This window comes from Penicilliopsis zonata (assembly GCF_001890105.1).
Source record: "Penicilliopsis zonata CBS 506.65 unplaced genomic scaffold ASPZOscaffold_3, whole genome shotgun sequence".
NCBI classification, from domain to species: Eukaryota; Fungi; Ascomycota; class Eurotiomycetes; order Eurotiales; family Aspergillaceae; genus Penicilliopsis; species Penicilliopsis zonata.
This window is the reverse complement of record NW_019208913.1, coordinates 1,351,048-1,369,668: the sequence shown is the minus strand read 5'-3', so window position 1 is coordinate 1,369,668 and position 18,621 is coordinate 1,351,048. Positions and strand designations below refer to the sequence as shown.

At 52.7% G+C, this 18,621-nt stretch overlaps 5 protein-coding genes across 5 annotated transcripts; 2 read left to right on the top strand and 3 right to left on the bottom strand.

The window, feature by feature from the left end:
- Positions 1 to 63: 63 nt before the first annotated feature.
- ASPZODRAFT_129687 (hypothetical protein) lies at positions 64 to 4,376 on the bottom strand. Its single transcript, XM_022722327.1, has one exon. It carries the CDS (start codon positions 4,198 to 4,200, stop codon positions 148 to 150), a length of 4,053 nt encoding a protein of 1,350 aa, XP_022583774.1. The 5' UTR covers positions 4,201 to 4,376; the 3' UTR covers positions 64 to 147.
- Positions 4,377 to 6,702: 2,326 nt separating this feature from the next.
- On the bottom strand, positions 6,703 to 7,974 carry ASPZODRAFT_150179 (hypothetical protein; the record flags this gene model as incomplete). The annotated part of the gene is made up of 2 exons (XM_022725589.1): positions 6,703 to 7,595; positions 7,659 to 7,974. The coding sequence occupies 2 exons, from the start codon at positions 7,972 to 7,974 to the stop codon at positions 6,703 to 6,705; spliced, it is 1,209 nt and encodes a 402-aa protein (XP_022583773.1).
- Positions 7,975 to 11,311: 3,337 nt separating this feature from the next.
- On the top strand, positions 11,312 to 13,000 carry ASPZODRAFT_150178 (hypothetical protein; the record flags this gene model as incomplete). The annotated part of the gene is made up of 1 exon (XM_022725588.1): positions 11,312 to 13,000. The coding sequence occupies one exon, from the start codon at positions 11,312 to 11,314 to the stop codon at positions 12,998 to 13,000; it is 1,689 nt and encodes a 562-aa protein (XP_022583772.1).
- A 2,616-nt stretch (positions 13,001 to 15,616) lies between these two features.
- On the top strand, positions 15,617 to 16,492 carry ASPZODRAFT_140178 (hypothetical protein; the record flags this gene model as incomplete). The annotated part of the gene is made up of 1 exon (XM_022724634.1): positions 15,617 to 16,492. The coding sequence occupies one exon, from the start codon at positions 15,617 to 15,619 to the stop codon at positions 16,490 to 16,492; it is 876 nt and encodes a 291-aa protein (XP_022583771.1).
- Positions 16,493 to 17,685: 1,193 nt separating this feature from the next.
- On the bottom strand, positions 17,686 to 18,414 carry ASPZODRAFT_61205 (hypothetical protein; the record flags this gene model as incomplete). The annotated part of the gene is made up of 3 exons (XM_022728976.1): positions 17,686 to 18,065; positions 18,163 to 18,279; positions 18,342 to 18,414. The coding sequence occupies 3 exons, from the start codon at positions 18,412 to 18,414 to the stop codon at positions 17,686 to 17,688; spliced, it is 570 nt and encodes a 189-aa protein (XP_022583770.1).
- Between the last annotated feature and the right edge of the window lie 207 nt (positions 18,415 to 18,621).

Genomic DNA, 18,621 nt, shown 5'->3' with positions numbered 1-18,621 from the left:
ATAGAGAGAGAGAAAGAGAGGGAGGGAGGGAGGGAGGGAGTGAGTGAGGGAAAAGAATACAATCGTCAGGCTCGAACGCTACCGAAAGGGAGACATCAAGTGAAGTAGGGGAACCAGGGGAACCAAGTGAATGAATTAAAAAGTAGATCATGCCTCCAGCTTCTTACGCCGCCCGAAGAGTTTCGAAAAGGACCCGCCGAGATCCCTGCGCGCACTCGAGGCCAGCGAAGGCGACGACGACGACGAGGATAGGCGCGGCACAGGCTCCAGGGGTCCCGTGTTGCGTAGGAAATCGGCCAGGGCGCTGGTCTCGGTCGAGCGGGACGACGACGCCGCGCCGCCGAGCCCACTGCGCTCCAGCCCGACCTTGGCGGTATAGTTTGCTGGACCTGCGCCGGCGAGACCACCCTGGTGATGATGGTAGCTGTCTGCCTGGGAGCGGAGAGAGGTTCGGGACGGTTTCGAGCCGGGGAACCGCTCCTGTGAAGAAGGGCTGGGGCCGTGTATCAGCCGGTTATTCCGGGCGGTCGTCCCGGCCGCGGACATGCTCATGTTCATGTTCATCAGGAAGGGTTGTGGCTGGTTCGAGTCCGGGGGTGGGGTCGCGCTGCGCAGGAAATCCAGCAGGCTTTCCTCCTCTCGTCTTGCTTTGGGCTTGACCGGCGCCTCTTCTTCGTCCAGCATTGCGTCCAGGTCGTCAAAGTCGATGTCGTACGGATCACGTACGCGACGTTGCTTGCGCACGGGAGCCGGATAATCGCTGGCATGGGCAGTAGTAGCAGTAGTAGTAGGAGGAGGGGAAGCTGTCCCTGTGGATAGACCCATCGACTTGTGGTTATTATTGCTACTGCTGGCCACCGAGCCGCGAGTGGTGGTGCGGTGGGCGGTGCTGAAGAAGTCATCCGAGTCGAGGGGGTCGCGGAAGGGAGCGATGGTGCGCTGGATATGGCGCGCCCCGGCTGTTGGGGGGGGTCCTTCGCGGATGAAATCGATCAGATCTGAGGTCTGCTCGCCGTGCGCGGAGGCCGGGGCGCGGGCCTGTAGCTTGGGCCCGTTCGCGAAGCGACTCGAGGCTTTGGATAGGAGACTGGGCCGCCGGCCAAGTGAGCTGGGCGGCGGCGACGACGGCGACGACGACGAAGATAACTCTGGCATGGTTCGTGAGCTGCTAATCGCACTCGCCGCCGGCGACGGCAGCGCGGGTGGGATGATCGGTTTCGGCGGCATGGTTTGGCCACCTATCGGCCCCGTCATCTTGATGAATTCGGCAAAGTCCCGGGTCGACTCCGCGACAAGTCGTGCCTCGCGGGCCTGGCCGGCTCGAGCACGTCGCGACGTGCTCGAGTCGATGCTGGCCGTTTCGAAGGTCTTGTGTCGGACGGAATCGATGGACTTGGACTTGGTCATGTACGGAGGCGCTGACAGCGGCGTTAGGGGCTCGTGGCCATGATTGACGGCTGGGACGGCCGGGGCGGCGGCGGCGGCGGCGGCGGCTGCGCGAGCAGAGGTGGTCGACGTCCGGGGACGCGGCAGTTCATCATCCAGTGGCGCCGTCTTCTGAGCATGCCAGCGCGGAGAGTCTGGGTGCTCGATCTCCCGCATGGTCTTCGGGGTCAAAGTGAAGAGAATGGTTTCGTTGCTTTTGATCAGCTTGTCCAGGTTGGTGTCGTCGTCTTCCGAGTAGCGGCTGCCACTCGACGCCCGGCTGGTGTCAGAAGAACTGCGCCGGCGCAGGGAGGCAGGCTCAAGCGGCGGCGGCCGTCCGATCAATCCCTTGAGCTTGTTGGATACCTGGGAATGGGTGGATCCCGAGGTGACAGGCCGTCTCTCTTTGGAACTGCTGAAGCTGTCCGATCGGCGGGACTTGGAACGGACAGAGACTGCAGAGATGGACGGGCGCGGGGAGACGCGCTGGACGGCAGCGCGGTCGATGCCTACGGATGCCGCAGGGCTCGAGCGGCCAAGGCTTTGCTGGGTCGTGGTCGTGATGATGGAAGCAGTCGGCCGGGGTCGTGTGCGCGACGAGTAGAAGGATCGATCACTTGCATCGGAGATGGAAGGCGGGGCGCCGATGCTATCTGCTGATTCCGAGTCGCGCTTCGACGAGACGGTTTCCGTGACAGATAGGGTGGATTGATGATGCAAATCTTTGTCAAGGCCATTGTCGTACGCCGCCGATGGTGAAGCACTTTGTCTCTGTGTGGAGGCAATAGACTCGTCTTCAGCAGTCAATTGCTCGACAGATACTTGCTCGACGGATACTTGCTCGACAGATAATTGCTCTACTGCTCCTTGCGTCAGGGGCTGAGGAATCGGACTGGTCACCGTCGTACCAGTCAGCTGTGGTGCGATCGACGGACTGGCCGATCTTAACTCCTTTTGCGTGGTACTGATGTCCCTGCTCGGTTTCCTTTTAGGTGGCCGAGGGACGGAGGCAATGAATCTTGGTCTCTCTGCCATTCCTTGACCCTCGATGACCTCGGACTCCTGCTCCTCCCGACCATAACTCAAGGGTGGGGAGCGGGAACGTTCAGGATTCTCGACATGGTCCGGTACAGCAGACGAGGAGGGTTCCTGCTGCTCTGCTGTTTCCTCATCGTCTATCAAAAAAGTTGATCGTTCTCCTGCTTCTTCCTCTTCTTCTTCTTCCTCTTTATCCACCGTCTCCCTGTCGTTGAGATCAGGGGTATCGCTCAGTTGCTTCACGGACTGCTCATCATTCTCGTACATGGTTTCGAGCGGTCTCTGTTCATCAGACGGAGAGCGAGGCATAACCCGACGGGTCTCTGTCGCCACGATAGGCGACCCGGGGACGAGGGTCCGCGGAGAGCTGGGCAGGGACCTCGAGCGGGCATGACGGACGGGTTTCGGCGTGCGGATAGCAGTCGGCGAGGTGGACAAGGAGGAGGAGGAGGAGCCTGATGAGCAGGTAGATTGAGGAGAAGACGGAACGGACGAGAAGACCATCAGACTGCGCGGACGCACCTTGTGCGCCACGACGGCCTGCATGGTGACCATTTCGACGATTGCGCTCTCGCCCTCGCCATCACTCTCCACATCAGGGTCGACCGAGAATCCTGGAATCTCGATTTCCTGTACGTCGTGTTCGGACTCTGGCAGGGGGATGGAGCCCGGGTCGACTACAGACGAATCGTCTGGAGTCTCGGTCTCCTGGCTGTCATGCTCGGACTCCGGCAGGGCGATGGGTTCAGGGGAGACGAGAGCAGGCACGGGGGGATCCTGACTGGAGGTGGAGAGAGAATAGGAATGGCCGCGGAGACGGATGAATTCCCTGGAAATGGCGCGGGAGATGGTTGGGGCGCGGACGCGTTTCCGCCAGGTACGCCAGAGGCGGCCGAGGGTGGGATTCAAGGCGAGTTTCTCCATATCAGACTCTTCGACGACGAGTCGGGCGGCACGCTCCGAGGAGGGAGAGGCGGCGGCAGTGGCAGCGGCGGCACCAGCCCTGGAGACACGCAAGCAGGCAGTCTCCCCGGCCAAGACCAGGGCCTGCTCGCCAATATGTTCGATGATGGAGGTGAGGAAGATGGCGGCGGCCGGGGTGATGTTGCCGACATGGCTGGCGAAGCGACGAGGACCACTGTGGGCGGGGGCATCGAGGCCCTCCTGGACGATGAAGTCATCCTCGTCGTCCTCCTCCATGTCACCGAGACGGGTGTAGACCATGCAGCGCAGACGGGTCAGCTTCCACGAGCGGATGAGATCGAACTCGCCGCCAGGGTCCTGGCCGCCCCGGAAGTCGAGCTCCTCGTCCTCGGCGCCACCCATGTACTCGCCCAGCTCCTCGTCGGCGGCGGCGACGATCTCTTTGGCGAAGCGTGGTTTCAGGACCTCTGCCACGGCGGGGCGTATACAAGTCAGCTGGGTGGAGCGGGCGACAGCCAGGATATTGAAGAGGAGGTGGTCGAGGAAGGCGTTGAGCGACGCCAGGGCGGGCGCGCTGACGAGCGCGCCCTCGGCGGAGGCATAGTCGGCCTCGTCGGCGGGCAACAGAGCGGGATCGAGGTCGAGTTCGAGTTCGGTGGTGAGGATCTGCGAGGCGGCGGAGGGAGCGATAAAAGCGGGCGAGGGGATCACCGGCGGCGGCGACAGCAGTTTGGCCCGGGGCAGCTGCGAGTCGCTCGACAGACTGGCACTGCGCGAGCGAGGGCCCGGGGCTGGAAGCCCTTCGCTCTGCATTTTATGATCGTTTTTGTTTTTGTTTTTGTTTTTGTTTTTTTTTTCTTTCTGGATTCAGAGTGGTGATTATGATTAAGGATAGTGGTGGTTAAGGAAGTGAGTGGTTAAGGAAGGCGACAGGTATGGAGTGAAAGAGCGAGATGAATAGAGGAAGTGAGGCCACCGAGGCACTGTCATTCATTCTGTCGTCCAGCATAGCCTTGTCAGTATTATTTTGACAGAATTATGATCGAGTAGGAGGATAAAGAAGCGGAGTACTACATATGCAGCAAGCAGTACCTAGGAGTCATTCATTGTTGGACATGTTGTCCAGCGACGGGATAGAGAAGCTCAGAAAATGGAATCAAATCAACAAAACCAATAATCAAATAAAGAATGAGATCAAGATGGATGAATCAGAAGCAGAAGCTGGACTGAAGATTCAGACCTGGAGGTCATCCATGGGTTCAGGAGAAGAGGTGGAGTCTGTCGGAGGCGATAATCATAGCGTCTTCAGCCGGCCCACGATCAGAGATGGATTATGGAGTAGAAACGATGTACGGTTTTATTCTAGTATACAGAGTACGAGAGACGAATACCTTATTAATTCTTTTTATCAATTCTTTCATCTTTCATATTCTTTGTTCTCTACCAGTATTTCCTATCTACTTCATAATATTGACTCAATGGTCTGATCCACGGGTCACTCAGGGATAACCTCGTCCCAGGCTTATTCCGCACCTCCCACTGGTTCGACGACCGTCCCAAAGTTTAACACTGGTGGCGTTTCTGGTTCAGGGGGAATAGGAGACTAGAGTATTGAGTTAGCGAGTGTAGTATTGAAGAGATGGATATCGATCGATGCTAAGCTTGAATACGGATCAGATCGATCAGCATTAATTAATCTGTTCTACATAGCAAACCAGATCTCTCCTACATAGTTACTACCACACAACTATTACTGGGTACCTTTATCAGGTACCTCTATAAGAACATTACTACGAGGTACTCCGTACCTAAGCTATTGTACAGATACAGATACTTGCTTCTACGGGTCCTCCGTATAATTGGCCTACGCTGCTCATCGTGTTGATCGTCCTCGTGGCCGTATTATAGATTGTACGGTACCTGATATTACCATACCTACAGTTGCAGAACACTATCTACCAGGTAGTTAACTACTAGGTACCACCTAGTTACCAGGTACTAAGGTACCTAAGTTTTTGACTCGGTCTACTCCATACATCTGTCCTACTTACTTTGGTTCTACACTTACCTATCATTAAGTAGTACCTAGGTACCTAGTAATACCTAGTAATACCTAGTAATACTAGGTAGGTACTTAGGTAGTAGTTACCTAGGTACCTACTAGGTACCTAGTAGGTAGGTAACAGCTAGATAGTCAGTCGCAGAGGCAAAACATCCAGTGTTTGCAAGGATTTATCCCTGTTCAGCTGCTTCGTACTCCGTATACCCCGTGCCAGGAGGCTATAGTACATATACTAATATCTCTTAATAATAATACCATTGTATTATTATTGTGTTCTATTATTATTCACTGCCGAGGCTACTGAAATACTCCACACCAGGTACGGGCGGAGTATTCACCTCTACCACGAGCAAGGTCTATACGATAGAAGGACCTGGCATTATACAGAGTACCTAGTACTCTATAACCTATTCTTATAGTAAGCGTCTTTAATATTCCGCGACCAGATACAGAGATGACAGTCCATATGTCTACTTGATTAAATTGGATGTCTCCTTCATCAAGGTCAGATATTGTGTGTAATCATGTCGTCGTTTGAAGCATAGTGTACCGACACCTAGGTGTACCTTACTAGGTACCTAGCCTGCGTTCCTCGTCACCTTTCTAGCTCAACAAGTTCGAGAGTCATTAGATGGCAAGTAAGAAAGGTAGATAGTCATGACATCAAGACAGAAGATAGTAATATCAAGCTGTTATTTGTGAGAATACGGGTATAAGATCGAGAGATAGAAGGGAGCATGAGTGTTTATTCTTCTTTTCTGTCGACTTTTACCGCTTTGGATCTAGGCACCAACTGGTGAAAATAGATAACAATACTAACATACTATTAATGAAGAACACCATGCATCTCTATACAGAATCTGAAGACAATTGATAAAAACTGGTAGTATCATTAACCATGCTTCTTACCTATCATTACATACAATACTACAGAGTTGCTCCTGAGCCTTCCACTACTCCGTACTCTGAGTACGTCAACTCGGCTCTAGCGCATGTAGATCTCGCAGACTCGCACAAGACATACTCCGTCCAGGAATTTGTCATGCTTGATCTACCGAGGGCATCGACTAGTATTTACTGTAGTACTATTGATTCCTTTTACAGATACACAGTACGGAGTACTCAGTCCAGTCCACAGTCTACAGTATGTACTTACACTCTGTACTACACGACTAGTACATATTACTATAACTAATTCGTGATGAGTTCAATGGATTCTGCCAACTTCGTAATTCATAATAACATAATCACTTTTATTCGCTCCATGTGTAATGGCGGTCTTCCAGCGCGTAGGCAACCCCCCCTGCAAAGAATCCCATCTCGTCCCCGCCCACCTCCACAAGCCCACCCGCTAGCCGTTCTCTAAGAAGCTGCTCAATCTTGCCAAGCAGCGATCTCTTGGGGGCGAGCCCCGCGCTGCCCTCCTTCCAGTCCGAGGCCGGAGCCTGACCTTGCGCTTGCGCTTGCGCTTGGCAGCCGCCAGTCAGCTGCAGGAGCTCGTCAAATTCCTGCCTCGTCACCAGGTGCCGAAACGTCCCGATGACATGGTTCAGCACCTGGTCGAGGTAGATCCCGACCGTCGTGTCGGTCTCCAGGAAGGGAGACTTGACCCGACCCCGCTGTAGGTCGGCGACGTGCGCGTGCAGATGCGCCCGCTGGCCGTAATCAGCAATGCCGTTGATGCCGTTCACGTAGGCGGCAAAGAGCCGCCGGTCGAGATCGATCTCGTCACGCGCGTGGTCGGAGAGACTGTCGAGCATGGCCTGGTAGGCGGCCTCGTGGCCCGCGTGCGCGCCATCAGCGGCGAAATGCGATACCGCAAACTCGTCGAGCGGGCCGGGCGAGCCATTCAAGGTCTGCGCCAGCTCCATCATCTCGTGGAGGGTGATCTGAGAATCAGACCCTCCATCCTCGTCGGGAGGGTCGACGGCATCGATGTATTCGATGGTCGTGTTAAAACGAACCATCGATTCAAAACAGATAAACGAATCATCGAACAGATCACTTCCTCGCCCAGCTTCTGTCAATTCGGGGGCATCATCGTCCCAGACCGAGTCATGATAGGAATCGTGATCGCCATCGTCATCATCGTCATCTTCTTCTTCATCTTCATCTTCTTCATCATCTTCTTCATCAGTGATGTCATCTGGATGCAAAGTTAGCTGACATGCCTAGAGGACCTCAAAAATTCGTTTAGAGTGAAACGTACCTTCATTTACAATCTCCATATCATCTTCACTGTCAGATAGTTCTGATCCATAGCCTGATTCAAAGTCGGAATCATCGTCGACCGTCGTACAGGGCTTTTTCAAGATGGATTTGAGCGCAGTGCGCAGCGGGGGTCCGGGACGGTAGTCGAGCGAAGGAATCTCGCCAGATGTCACAGAGGTAGGGGGTATGGCGGATAGGACGGAGATGTCATCGGACCCATAGCAGCTGTCCTGAGAGATGGACACCTCGAGGTGGGAAAAGGCAGAAGATAGTGACTCCCAGGAGTCTCTCTTGACACTGTGGTTACCAATCATTGTGGCGTTTGCAAGCGCGTGCTTGTATGAGGCCTATATTTGGTGGGAACTTTCGTAATATCAGGGCCAAAGTGCAAGGCAACAGCGGGTCACTCGTCCACCCGGCGGAAGGGTGTTTCTATTTTTTCTCAAGTACTGATTTAGACCGAGAGTCAATTTAACAAAGAGTTGCAGCAGGTGTGTTTTCCACTGCTGAATCCCGTACGGGAGCGGTATTTAGGTTGATAATAGTGACTGGCGTCAAGGCCTCCAAGACAAAGAAGAAAAAGGTCCATTGTGAAAGCGTAGTCGTGAAACACAGTCCACTTAGGGAAAGCAGACGGGGGTCTTCCCGATCAGACCGCGGTTAAGAGCCATAGTGCGAGTTTTCTGCAGGATATCGTAGGAAATCTTCGACTTGGGTTCGTCGCCCATACACTGGCAGGTTCCGCAGCAGCAGCTCTTTGCCGAGTAATGTGGCAATAGTCCGATTTCAACAGTCTTTCCGAAACGTGCACTGCCTTTGTGATGCATATAGGTGGCTCCTTAGGGCGAAAGTGGTCGGTTGGAATAGAAACTGTAGTTCTGAGATGCGTGTGACTCGCGCTCTTATAGTGTCAGCACGCGTTGTACGACGCGAAAGACCGGACACGTAAGCGTTCGAACAGATGATGCGGCCACTGCCGGATTTATCGTCTGCAGCCTGGTCTGAGACTCTGAGCAGCGATGTTGATCTCGCAGATGCCCTCGAGAGAGGGATGACCGAGGACGTGGGGGTAGTGGAGATGAGGGGGGGGTTAAAGCGGCAAAGAGGGAGGAGAAAAGAATCGTGATGAGAAGAAAAAAGCCGGCACTTCCAAACAAGAGTGCTTCAGAGGTATGATATAATCCCCTTGACAAAGTGATGCAACAGTCTCGTGTCCTATGCGGATCAGGAGACCAACTTGAGGAGCGTTGTTCTCCAACGAGGGTGGAAGGCTCTAGCAAGAACGCAGCCCTGCCTGGAGTTTTTCGTCATCGCCTGTTTCGGGGGCAGAAGGGGTCCCGTGACTTTCGGCCAGGCGGGCCACTCGAAAAGCCTCCGAAATCCGAATGCAACCGCGGTATGAGGATGACTAACTTAGTTAGGGCAAGGTCTCTCATGCACTATGCTACTTTGAGACCCAGCTAGCCCCTCGCTTCGGACCATGTTGTTCCGTGCCGACCTTGACTGGGAAGGAAGGACCGAGTCCTGGACCAAAACAACAGGAAGGAGCCGTGATGAAGATATCCAGCATAAACAAACAATGCGAAATGAAGACTGCACAGTGGATTTCGACGGTGACGACATGCCTCTACAGATTCTTCTGGGCGCTGACAGCGAGTATACACACTACTAATCATCCAGAGCTGACAGTCGTGGTGTGAGGTCAAGTGCAATGCCCGGGGAGAGAGAAGCCTACCAACAGACAGACAAGATAAGGCTATTGACTACTTTTCGACTGTGGCATGGTTGTCGATTCTTTATCCAGGAATAGATGGAAGATCCTGGGCGAAGGCGCTCTCTTCCTTTGTTGACCTTGCTAAGAATAGGAGTTGGCCTACAGTTCTACTGCGCCTTGCTCTAGGATTCTCTCTGCACAGGTGATTGACGAGAAGACTAGAATCACTGTTCTCGATACTAGAACATTTGAATGGAAACGCCTCGCAGCCTTCTGGAAATTTCCATGCGTATAACTTCTGGAAGCAAGATGGCCCTTGCAGCTTGCATGTCACGGCGCCTGCTACCGCTACCACTACTCATTCCCCTTCAAAGACGATCTGATCAGTCTCAGGCCTTTTTCGATTTGCTAATTGAGTACGGAGTACTGCCAAAACACAGGGGTAGAGTCCTTTGGTTGAGATAAATTTAGTAAGCATTGCCAGGATGCTACTGATGAAGGTTTGCCCGTATCTCCTGTCAAAGAACATGATCTCCTATACGAAACAAAACCTCGATGGCCACAGCCTCGCCGGTGTTAAAAGAGGTATGTGTGTCATTTATCATTGGTTCATTCAAGGTCTTGAGCCGGCTACATATCGGTCAGAGAACAAAGAAACCACCTTCCATGCATCCCTGGCAAACCTTGAAAGTTCATCGCACGAATAGAAGCCTCATTTGAGATGGCCCTAGCACGCTGTGCCCTGCATGGTACCTGGGGCCATGGCCATGTTTGCATGCAGCAAGTCCCCCATGAAGACATATTTCACATCCTACTATAATGTACACTATACATCAGCAATGTGAGCTGACAGTCGACAGCTCGGCAAACTGCAGATCCTAAACTTATTGAGTCCAGAGGAAAGACTTATCAGAGCAGATCAAAAGGTCAATGTTCAATCAGAGCATTGCTGTGGTGGGCGGTAGCATTCCCCCCCCCCCAGCCTTAGCATTCCGGGGTACATTCCAGATGGGCCACTAGGGAGATCAGAAAAGACGAACTGGAGTTCATGAACTGCAGATCCTAGCTAACCCAGAATAACTTTGTTTCGCTGATTGATGGGGAGGATCCTACCTAGAGTCTGCCGAGGTTGACACTAGCAGTGTCATGACGCATACACTTGAGATCAGATCGTATGGGTATTCTTGACCATCCGCTGGAGAAGGGGGGTTCCAAGGTTCCCCAGGCGGCGTTGGGCGGCCTTAGCCTGTCGAAGCCACAGTCAAGCACGAACTGCCATTCTGCCATTGGTCTACTTCACCCAACTTCCAGACCCGCTGGCCTCTCTGGGTAGCCCAGGTTGCATTCCACCGGATGGCCAGTCAGGACCAAGTGCTCACGACTCCCAGGCGAAAGACTGGAGGAGGGAGGGTCTGACAGCCACCTCGAGTCACTCAGCCGCTCGATTGGCCATGTTGAGGCTTGGGCAAAGGTGTTGATTCATTGGATGACAAGCCAGCAGTGGGCCAGTCAAGTAGGCCAACATCCCAGCTTCACATTCCGTTGCCATCTTTAGAGCATGAGGAATGTGAGTGGAAATCCCAGAGGCTGGTGATTGCTCAAGAGCATTCAAATACAGCCATCTATCTGTTTGTTTACTTTGCTTTCTTTGCATCATCTGCATTGTTTTACTTGATTGACAAACAGTCAAACAGTGCATACACAGCAATCCCTCAAATCCAGTGTATACTCCATTCCGGATCGACGGGACACTCTCTCCGTATCCACTCGACCCAGAAACTCCCTCTCGTCTCTTGAGATCGAGGTGCTCGCAAAATCAGGCCCTATCGCCAATCATATCGATTACAGAGGGCCCCTCCTCTCCCGGTCTTTGGTCTACTCTTCGCTCTCTCTATATTAGCCGCGGACGGCCGCAAACGGAAAGGAAAGCCATCACGATGTTCGCCCAACCATTCGATCATTCGTTCAACGATTTATTTAACCAGTACGTCAATATGGACTCTTCAGCGGTTGACGGAAACAAAGATCTCTCGTTTCCCGGCGATTTTGAACAGCTCTTCGCCTTGGACTCGCTGTCAACCGACTGTGGCGATCTTTCTCCCCTTGTCTCCACACCCAAACGCCAGGTCCAGTCACCACAGCCGTGGCGTACAGGCGCTGTCTGGTGTCTTCAGGAAGAGACCGGCTTGTCTGACGAGCAGCGGAACTTCTCCTTGCATGAAACCATCCACCCTGCCGCAATCTCAGACATCAGCCTTAGCAGCCTTGAAGCACCTTCTCAGCCTCCTACGGAAAGTTTCACTCGTCCGTTTTCCACTTCGCCCTCCACTCCTCCGGCTACCCCCAGCAGCCGGAGAGTATCCAAGAGTGCTCTTGTGACTCCCAAGACCATCCGCCATCGCGACCTGAATGATCGCCGTGGTCTCTTGCGGAAGCAGAGTTTCTCTCCCAGCCTGATTCGCTCCTCGAAGCTAAACCAGAGTAGAATGGCTTACCCTGAAGCTTGGGCGCAGCGGTTTCAGAACTTCAACCTGCGTAGCTCGGATGAGCATCTACCTCTATCACCACCGCCGTCTGACATCCTCGTCCAGCATGAGAACCTTGCTAGTGACAACGCTGCGCAGATGACCCTAGAGAACAATATCCACCCTTCTGACAGCCAACATACCGACCTGAACTCGCAATACGATTCGTCCCTCTTCATGTCATCCCCTGCCGTCGAGATGCCATCTCCCTCCGCCGGGGCTCTGGCACGGCAGCAGCAGAAGAGGTATTTAGGGCATGCTAATCCTTCTGCCTTGGTTCCCTCCAGCCCACCTTCTGCCGATGAGATCTTCCCCTCTTCGCATTCCTCGGATCCGTCGCTCTCCTCATGGCATTCCGATGCCCTTGGGGCTTCGAGTTTGCCTTTCACCACTGCCGATCTCCACAGCCACGATGCGCAGGCGTGGTGGTCTCCCATGTCTTCCCGTGTCACACAACGTCCGACTCCCTACCAATCGATGGCGGCATCCCCCACGCCCCAACGGCCTGTCCAGGCCGTCCCCCATCAGAACGATCTGCTGCAAGGGGGGCTCATGATTCAGTTCGACCCCTCTTTTGACCTGCCGAGCGCACCCGACTCGACCTTTGCGTCGACTCCGCTACATTCAACTCCATCCAACCCCGATGGCCGCTCCTTTGATCAGATGGCGGCCGTGCATCACAAGTTCTCTAGCTCGAATCCATTCGCAACCCCTCTGACGCATCACACCTCACGACAACCTTCCACCTCTCCCCGGAGCAGTACGTCACCCAATGGACACAGCGTCCACATGAAGATGAACCACCGCCGGACACATAGCCGCAAGCTGTCGGCGCAGTCGAACAGCGGGCCCAAGCCTGTGAAAGGGCCATCCGGAAGCCCCAGGGGCGCCAATAAAGCGGTCTCCGTCTCGTTTGTCAACTTCACCGCCCATGATAGCAAGAAGATCCTGACAGGAGTCGCCCCGAGTGGCAGCTCGAAGACCAAGGCGCGGCGAGAGCAAGAGGCTAAGGAAAGACGACGCAAACTCAGCGAGGCCGCACTGAACGCCGTCCGGAACGCCGGCGGTGATGTGGAGGCCCTAGAAGCTGTGCTTTGCTAAAAGATTTACATTTAATGCACCCTTGACTCATTGTACATTCTCCTCATTGATTCCCACTCTCCTGATTGTTTGGTTGGTTTGCTTTTCTTTCTCTTTGGCTTTTTTGTCTGTTGTTTGGCCTCCAGGTGTTGCAGGTGTCTCTTTCAGGAAGGAAAGCGTTGGTCCATGGAGACGGCTCTTTTGGTTTATTTTCATTCTCTTTTCTTTTTTTTCTTTTTTTTTTTCTTTTTGATATCAGGTCGTGTTGAAGGAAATAGACGCCACTAGGTCTAGACGGTTAGAGCCCATCCCTTAGCTTATCAATACCTAATATATTAACTATACCTATGTCAGACTGCTCTTCATGTTTTGTATACAGATTTTAATACATACGCTGTACGCTTTATCATTAATACTTGAGAATTTGAGCTCAATTATCTTCGGGTATAAAGTTATAATGATATCCCATGTCACTACTACATATATCCCCGCTGTGGACAAGCCGTTGCTCCAGCCTCCAAGCCACCAAACCAAGGCCTCGTCTGGGTTCCTGATCGGTACCGTCAGTGACGACATGTCTGTCGATCCAGAGAGAAGAAGCTTCGCAAGACCCATGACGAAATCCTGATAATCGGGACACGGATCGGCATTTTACAGCAGGTATTTCATAGACAAGTAGATGATACGTGATGCGAAGCGGAGCAGAGTGGACGTTTTGTCGTCTCTCCCGAAGAGAAGATCCCTATCAACCTGTTTTGGCACGGTGGCGGTCAGTTGTTGAGTGACATTTGTGCAATACACGCCTGCAAGTAAAGGAGAAGGAGGCAGATCGTCTGGGAAAGGGTTCTGTTGCTGAGCAGGGCAAACAGCTTATCTATCAATGCCAACCAGTGAGCTGAGCGTAGGCGAAGAAGGTTTAGGGAAGGCAGTTTTCTGCTCAAAGATCGATAAATATATCTTTCCTTGCCTCATGGCCATTCGGTTCATAGCGAACGAGAACAAGAGAGTACCTGGTAGTAGGAGGTAGTAGGTACTGTTCTGTTTGCCTGCCTGGATCAGGCATGGGCAGACCACCACGTGACAGCCCTCCTCAGGTCCCTTCCCTTCCCTTCTCCTCGGGGTTTGCACAACACCCAAGAATCAAGAGTCAACACCACCTGGCAGGGCTGAGGATACCGCTGGTTACCAGGGAATGTCGGATAGTTGGACTGATTCCTCAGTCTGAGCACACAATATTGCATTTCGTCACGGCCATCCACCTCCTGAAAGACCTGGGTACCGGCTGCCATCTACTCTCTCTTTGCGATCCAAACGTTTTTTTTTTTTTGAGCTTTCCCACCGAGTGATGCCCAGACCAGGCCTCAAGAAACAACATCTGGATCGGCTGCATGGAGGCACGTGGCGTCGGATAGAACGGAGGAACGGAGTACTCCGTACGTTGGGTAGGTCTGAATGGATTTCGCAGCGGAGGGCTATTCAAATAAGTCACATATACTAGTTAAGTAACCAATGCTCCGTGCTGTCCCCCTGTGCAGATCCCGAACGTGCAGTCAAGATGAGCTGACGTATACCTGGATTCCGTCTGACACTTACGATCGACACCGTGGTGAGGGGTTTCATCCTGTGTGGGGTTGGCCTTTGACGTATGGCGTTTCAACGCTGTTCGTACCAAATGCCCAGATCAACGCCTCTAGGCCATTGGTAAGCCTATGTGAAGGCGCGGAATCTACTTCCTACCTCTTTCCCGACCTCGCTATCAGATTCTTTTATTGGATCTACTCCCCTGTCCAAACGGAGTATATAGACCGAAAGAGGATGCTAGGTAATCAGGTTTGAGACTCGTCTTGCCCCAGGAGAATTCCTTTATTGGCCACGCGGATGCAGACACATTATCCGTACGAGGATTTGAGTTGCCAAGGTGCAAGGTGCTGATATGTATTGGGGGGAGGCCAGGCAATGATACCAGCAGCCTCGCCGTGAACCTGCAGAGTGCGAAGAACAAAACGGGATATCCAGATCTGTTTACCAGGTATGTTCCCGTGCGGGTCATTCTTAGGTACGGAGTACCGCCGATCGGGATGGCTATCAGTAGTCATGTGCGGTCTTCTCATCCGGATCTATACTACGACCTAAAACGCCGGTTGGCTTTTTTTCTTGCTCGATCGCGTGTGCTCAGACCTATGATCGGGTCAGATCGCTTCATCGAGACGTTGTTATCACCGTTCTAGACCGGGAGGCTTGCAGGAATCTTTACTGTCATCGCCGGATATGATTTGTCGGAAGGACTATCCATATAAACTGCCTTGCATCTCTTGCTTCTTATTCGAAGGAGGGATCTGCTTCTTAAAACTTCCCCACAGACCAAGGTGTATCGCGTATGGCTAGTTGTAGTCAGAAAGCTCACAGTCCATGGTCTTCTAAGTGGTCGGCGCTGACGAAGGTCGCTTTGTTTGTCCTTAAATATGGGCCAAGGGATTGATGCGTGAACCCTAGCCATGAACGATTACGAGGCCGGCTCGAGGCCGGGGGTGCTATCCTGTTTCTTCTCGGTTATAGGGAGGTCGACTCTCCCACCTACGTAGCTTCTTTCGTGGAATTGGGCTTCTTTCCTTCTGCCTCTTGTGCTCCTCAGACGTCATGAACAGCTTTGCTCTTTCTCTAGATTCACCCATCTCCTGCAACGCCTACAACGGGATACACAATCCCTACCATCCTTACGTTGACCGCACCTCTGTCTGGTCTCGGCAAGATCTCGATGTCCGTTCTTGCATGACTGCTCCGCACCCCTGGGGCGCCTGGCCTGCGTTTGATACCTCTCAGAGCTTTACGGTCGACCCCCGTTCTAGAGAGCTGGCAACCACCCCGCTCATCTGGGCCAGACCCTCTTTTGACGGGCCTCCATACAGCTCGCCTTCTTCTGCCTCGTCCAAGCAAGACAGTCATCATGGTTACTATTCTCCGGGGGTAGACAGTAGTGTCTACATTCAAGCACCCTCTAACACAGCATGTTGCAGCAACAGCAATACCAACAACAGCAACAATGCCAACAGCAACAACAATAGTAGTAATAACAGCCACCACCGTCGGCCCTATCAGCGGAAAATCTTACCTTATACACAAAAGACTCCTGGCCAGAGGCTGCAAAGACGATCTATCGGCTCTGAAGACTACGTTGAGGACGAGGGTGACGGCGACGACAGCGGTCTACCGACGAAGGTGAAAAGGCAAAAGTGCCGTGCGGCCAACCGTTCCGCCGCGAGGAAGTGTCGCCAGAAGAAAAAAGAGCAGGCGCAGGAACTGGAGACGGAGTTTGTGAGACAACAGGCGCGAAATCAGGAACTCCTCTTAAACGTCGACTTCCTGCGCAAGGAAACGTTCAGTCTGCAGAACGCCCTGTTCTGCCACACGCAGTGCCGGGACGAGGCTATCAATAGCTATCTCGCCGCCATGGTTGACAAGGTCAGGCGAAAGAGCACCGCTACCTGTTCCTCTTTAGCATCTCCAGTAGAATAGCCTGAAGTGAGGCGATTTGACGATTGATGATTGTATATATCCTGGTTTGTTCTTTTGGTTTTCTTTCGCCTGCTAAGCTATCTACTGGACTTGTCTTTAATTATTTATATTCAGCTGTCTAGATCCTAGCATTCCCAAGAACAAATGTTCTAGTCTTCTCTTTGGAGGAGGCCTCTCAAGGTATGGCTCGGAAATCTTCCCAGGTACTTGTATATATCTACTTCATCATTGATGGTGATAGGATATTCAATCCCAAATGGTAGAATGCTTTATGATGACCAATTCTGCCCCCCCCCCCCTGAGCAGGTGGCTTACCTGTCAATGACGCAGGGGCTGTGCATCCCTTCCAGTTAAGGACCTTGAGGATTCAAATGAATTTGTCGTTATTGGCCAAGGTCTGCATGACAGCAATCTGCCTTGTTTCGTGCGGGGCGAAGGATCCTACAGGATCAGTCAAATACTACATACAGACAGGGTAGAGAGCGGAGAGGGCGAAGAGAGGTATTGTCTGGCTAGCTGATTATTCAGTGGTAGGTATTAGTGGCTGTTATTGTCAGTCCCGTGGAACTCCAAGGGACGCCATGGTTTGGAAGTGTGGATTATCCCTGGCGTTGGCAAACAATCGAGATTTGAAGCCGTAAGGTCTAGATTCGGCCTGTAGAATCGGTTGGGAGGAGACCATTGCTGATTAGTTACGGATATCAAAGAAGTGATGTGCTCCTGGCAGTTGGCAATTGACATGGAGTGAGGTCTCAAAGAGTTTCGTCATATGATTCATATATATATATTAATATGACTTGTGGCAGGGTTGAACAGGGAGAAGATTCTATATCTTATATCTCCACCATGTGGCGAATGGCTTTTAATCCCCGTTGTTATAACCATGACTATAGCGAGATACGACATCTCCGAGATTGTCTTCTCGGGAAAGGAACAAGGAATGAAACTGCTCATACTGAAAGAACGTTATATCAGTAGATCATAGCACGGATAGTAGTATACAGTGGTGTTTCCCGAGATATTCGGTGTGTGACGATTCGAAACCAGTTCTCCCTGGTCAAGGTCATGGCATGGCCTTTAGAGCCGACACCAGGAGAATCCTTTCCATATAAGAAATATCATGCGAGCATCTCGAACAGATTTCTGCCCGGTAGTACCGCAACAGAGCCGACCGTGAATGAGCCGACGGCCATTCATTTTCGACCTGTGGTAGGAACCCATGCCTCTGGCTGCCATTTCTCGCTCGGGCCTCCCTGGCGAGCTGCCCACGGGTCTTTATCGACGGATTTCTTGCCCTTGGCGTTTACCGGACCATCGGCCAAGTTCTTCGCTATCGAGGCCTCTTCTTCAGGCCGCTGTTTCTGGAGCTGACTCGACGTATCATCGCTAGCTCGTGTGGCCAGCGTGGGCTGGGGCGTTTGCGGTTTATCGAGGAAGGACGGCTTGCTCGCCCACCGTTCGTCAGCTAACCGAGCCAGTTCCTTGAGCTGTATCTGCCGGAGCACATCCTGCTGCTGCTCCTCAATCGACGGGGGGTCTCTGCGAACGTATCGAAGCCATTGATGCCACTGAGCTATTACACCACCGCCCCAGAGGGGGAAACAAAATATCAGCACAAACCGTAACTATCACTAGGACGAGACAAAAACAATTAGGAGTGCCCAACTCACGGGAAACCTTGACGTCCCCGTAGTGCGTTTTGGGGTCGAACTTGACGATGCGTCGGAACCGATGACTGTTCAGCGCATCTTTGAACTCCCAGAATGTGTTTCCTGCGAGATCCGAGCCTGTACATGCGAGGGTGAGCCTCCCATCACATTCTCCAAACGGCAGCCTAGCCTCCTCTTACCAACCAGGAAGGATTTTCGCCACGGCAATCGAAGGCTTTTCCACTTGAACCACAGGCTATTCACCGGACTCATTTGGTTCCAGAACAACAACACCAGAGATCAGCTCCTACTGCGTTCTTCTGTTTTGTTCGGGGGGTGGAAGGTCGACGGGCAGCAAAGAGGGCTGAAGAAACAAGTCCGGCAAGGGGGAGAAGATTCAAGAAAGCCACAGGACGTCATCAGCGGGTGGAGAGCGAGGCGCAGGGCGAGAAAGTGACTGACTGACGCCCAAGTTAACTA

Coding starts and splice junctions, on each gene's coding strand:
- ASPZODRAFT_129687 (XM_022722327.1), bottom strand. CDS start 4,200: ATGCAGAGCGAAGGGCTTCCAGCCCCGGGCCCTCGCTCGCGCAGTGCC.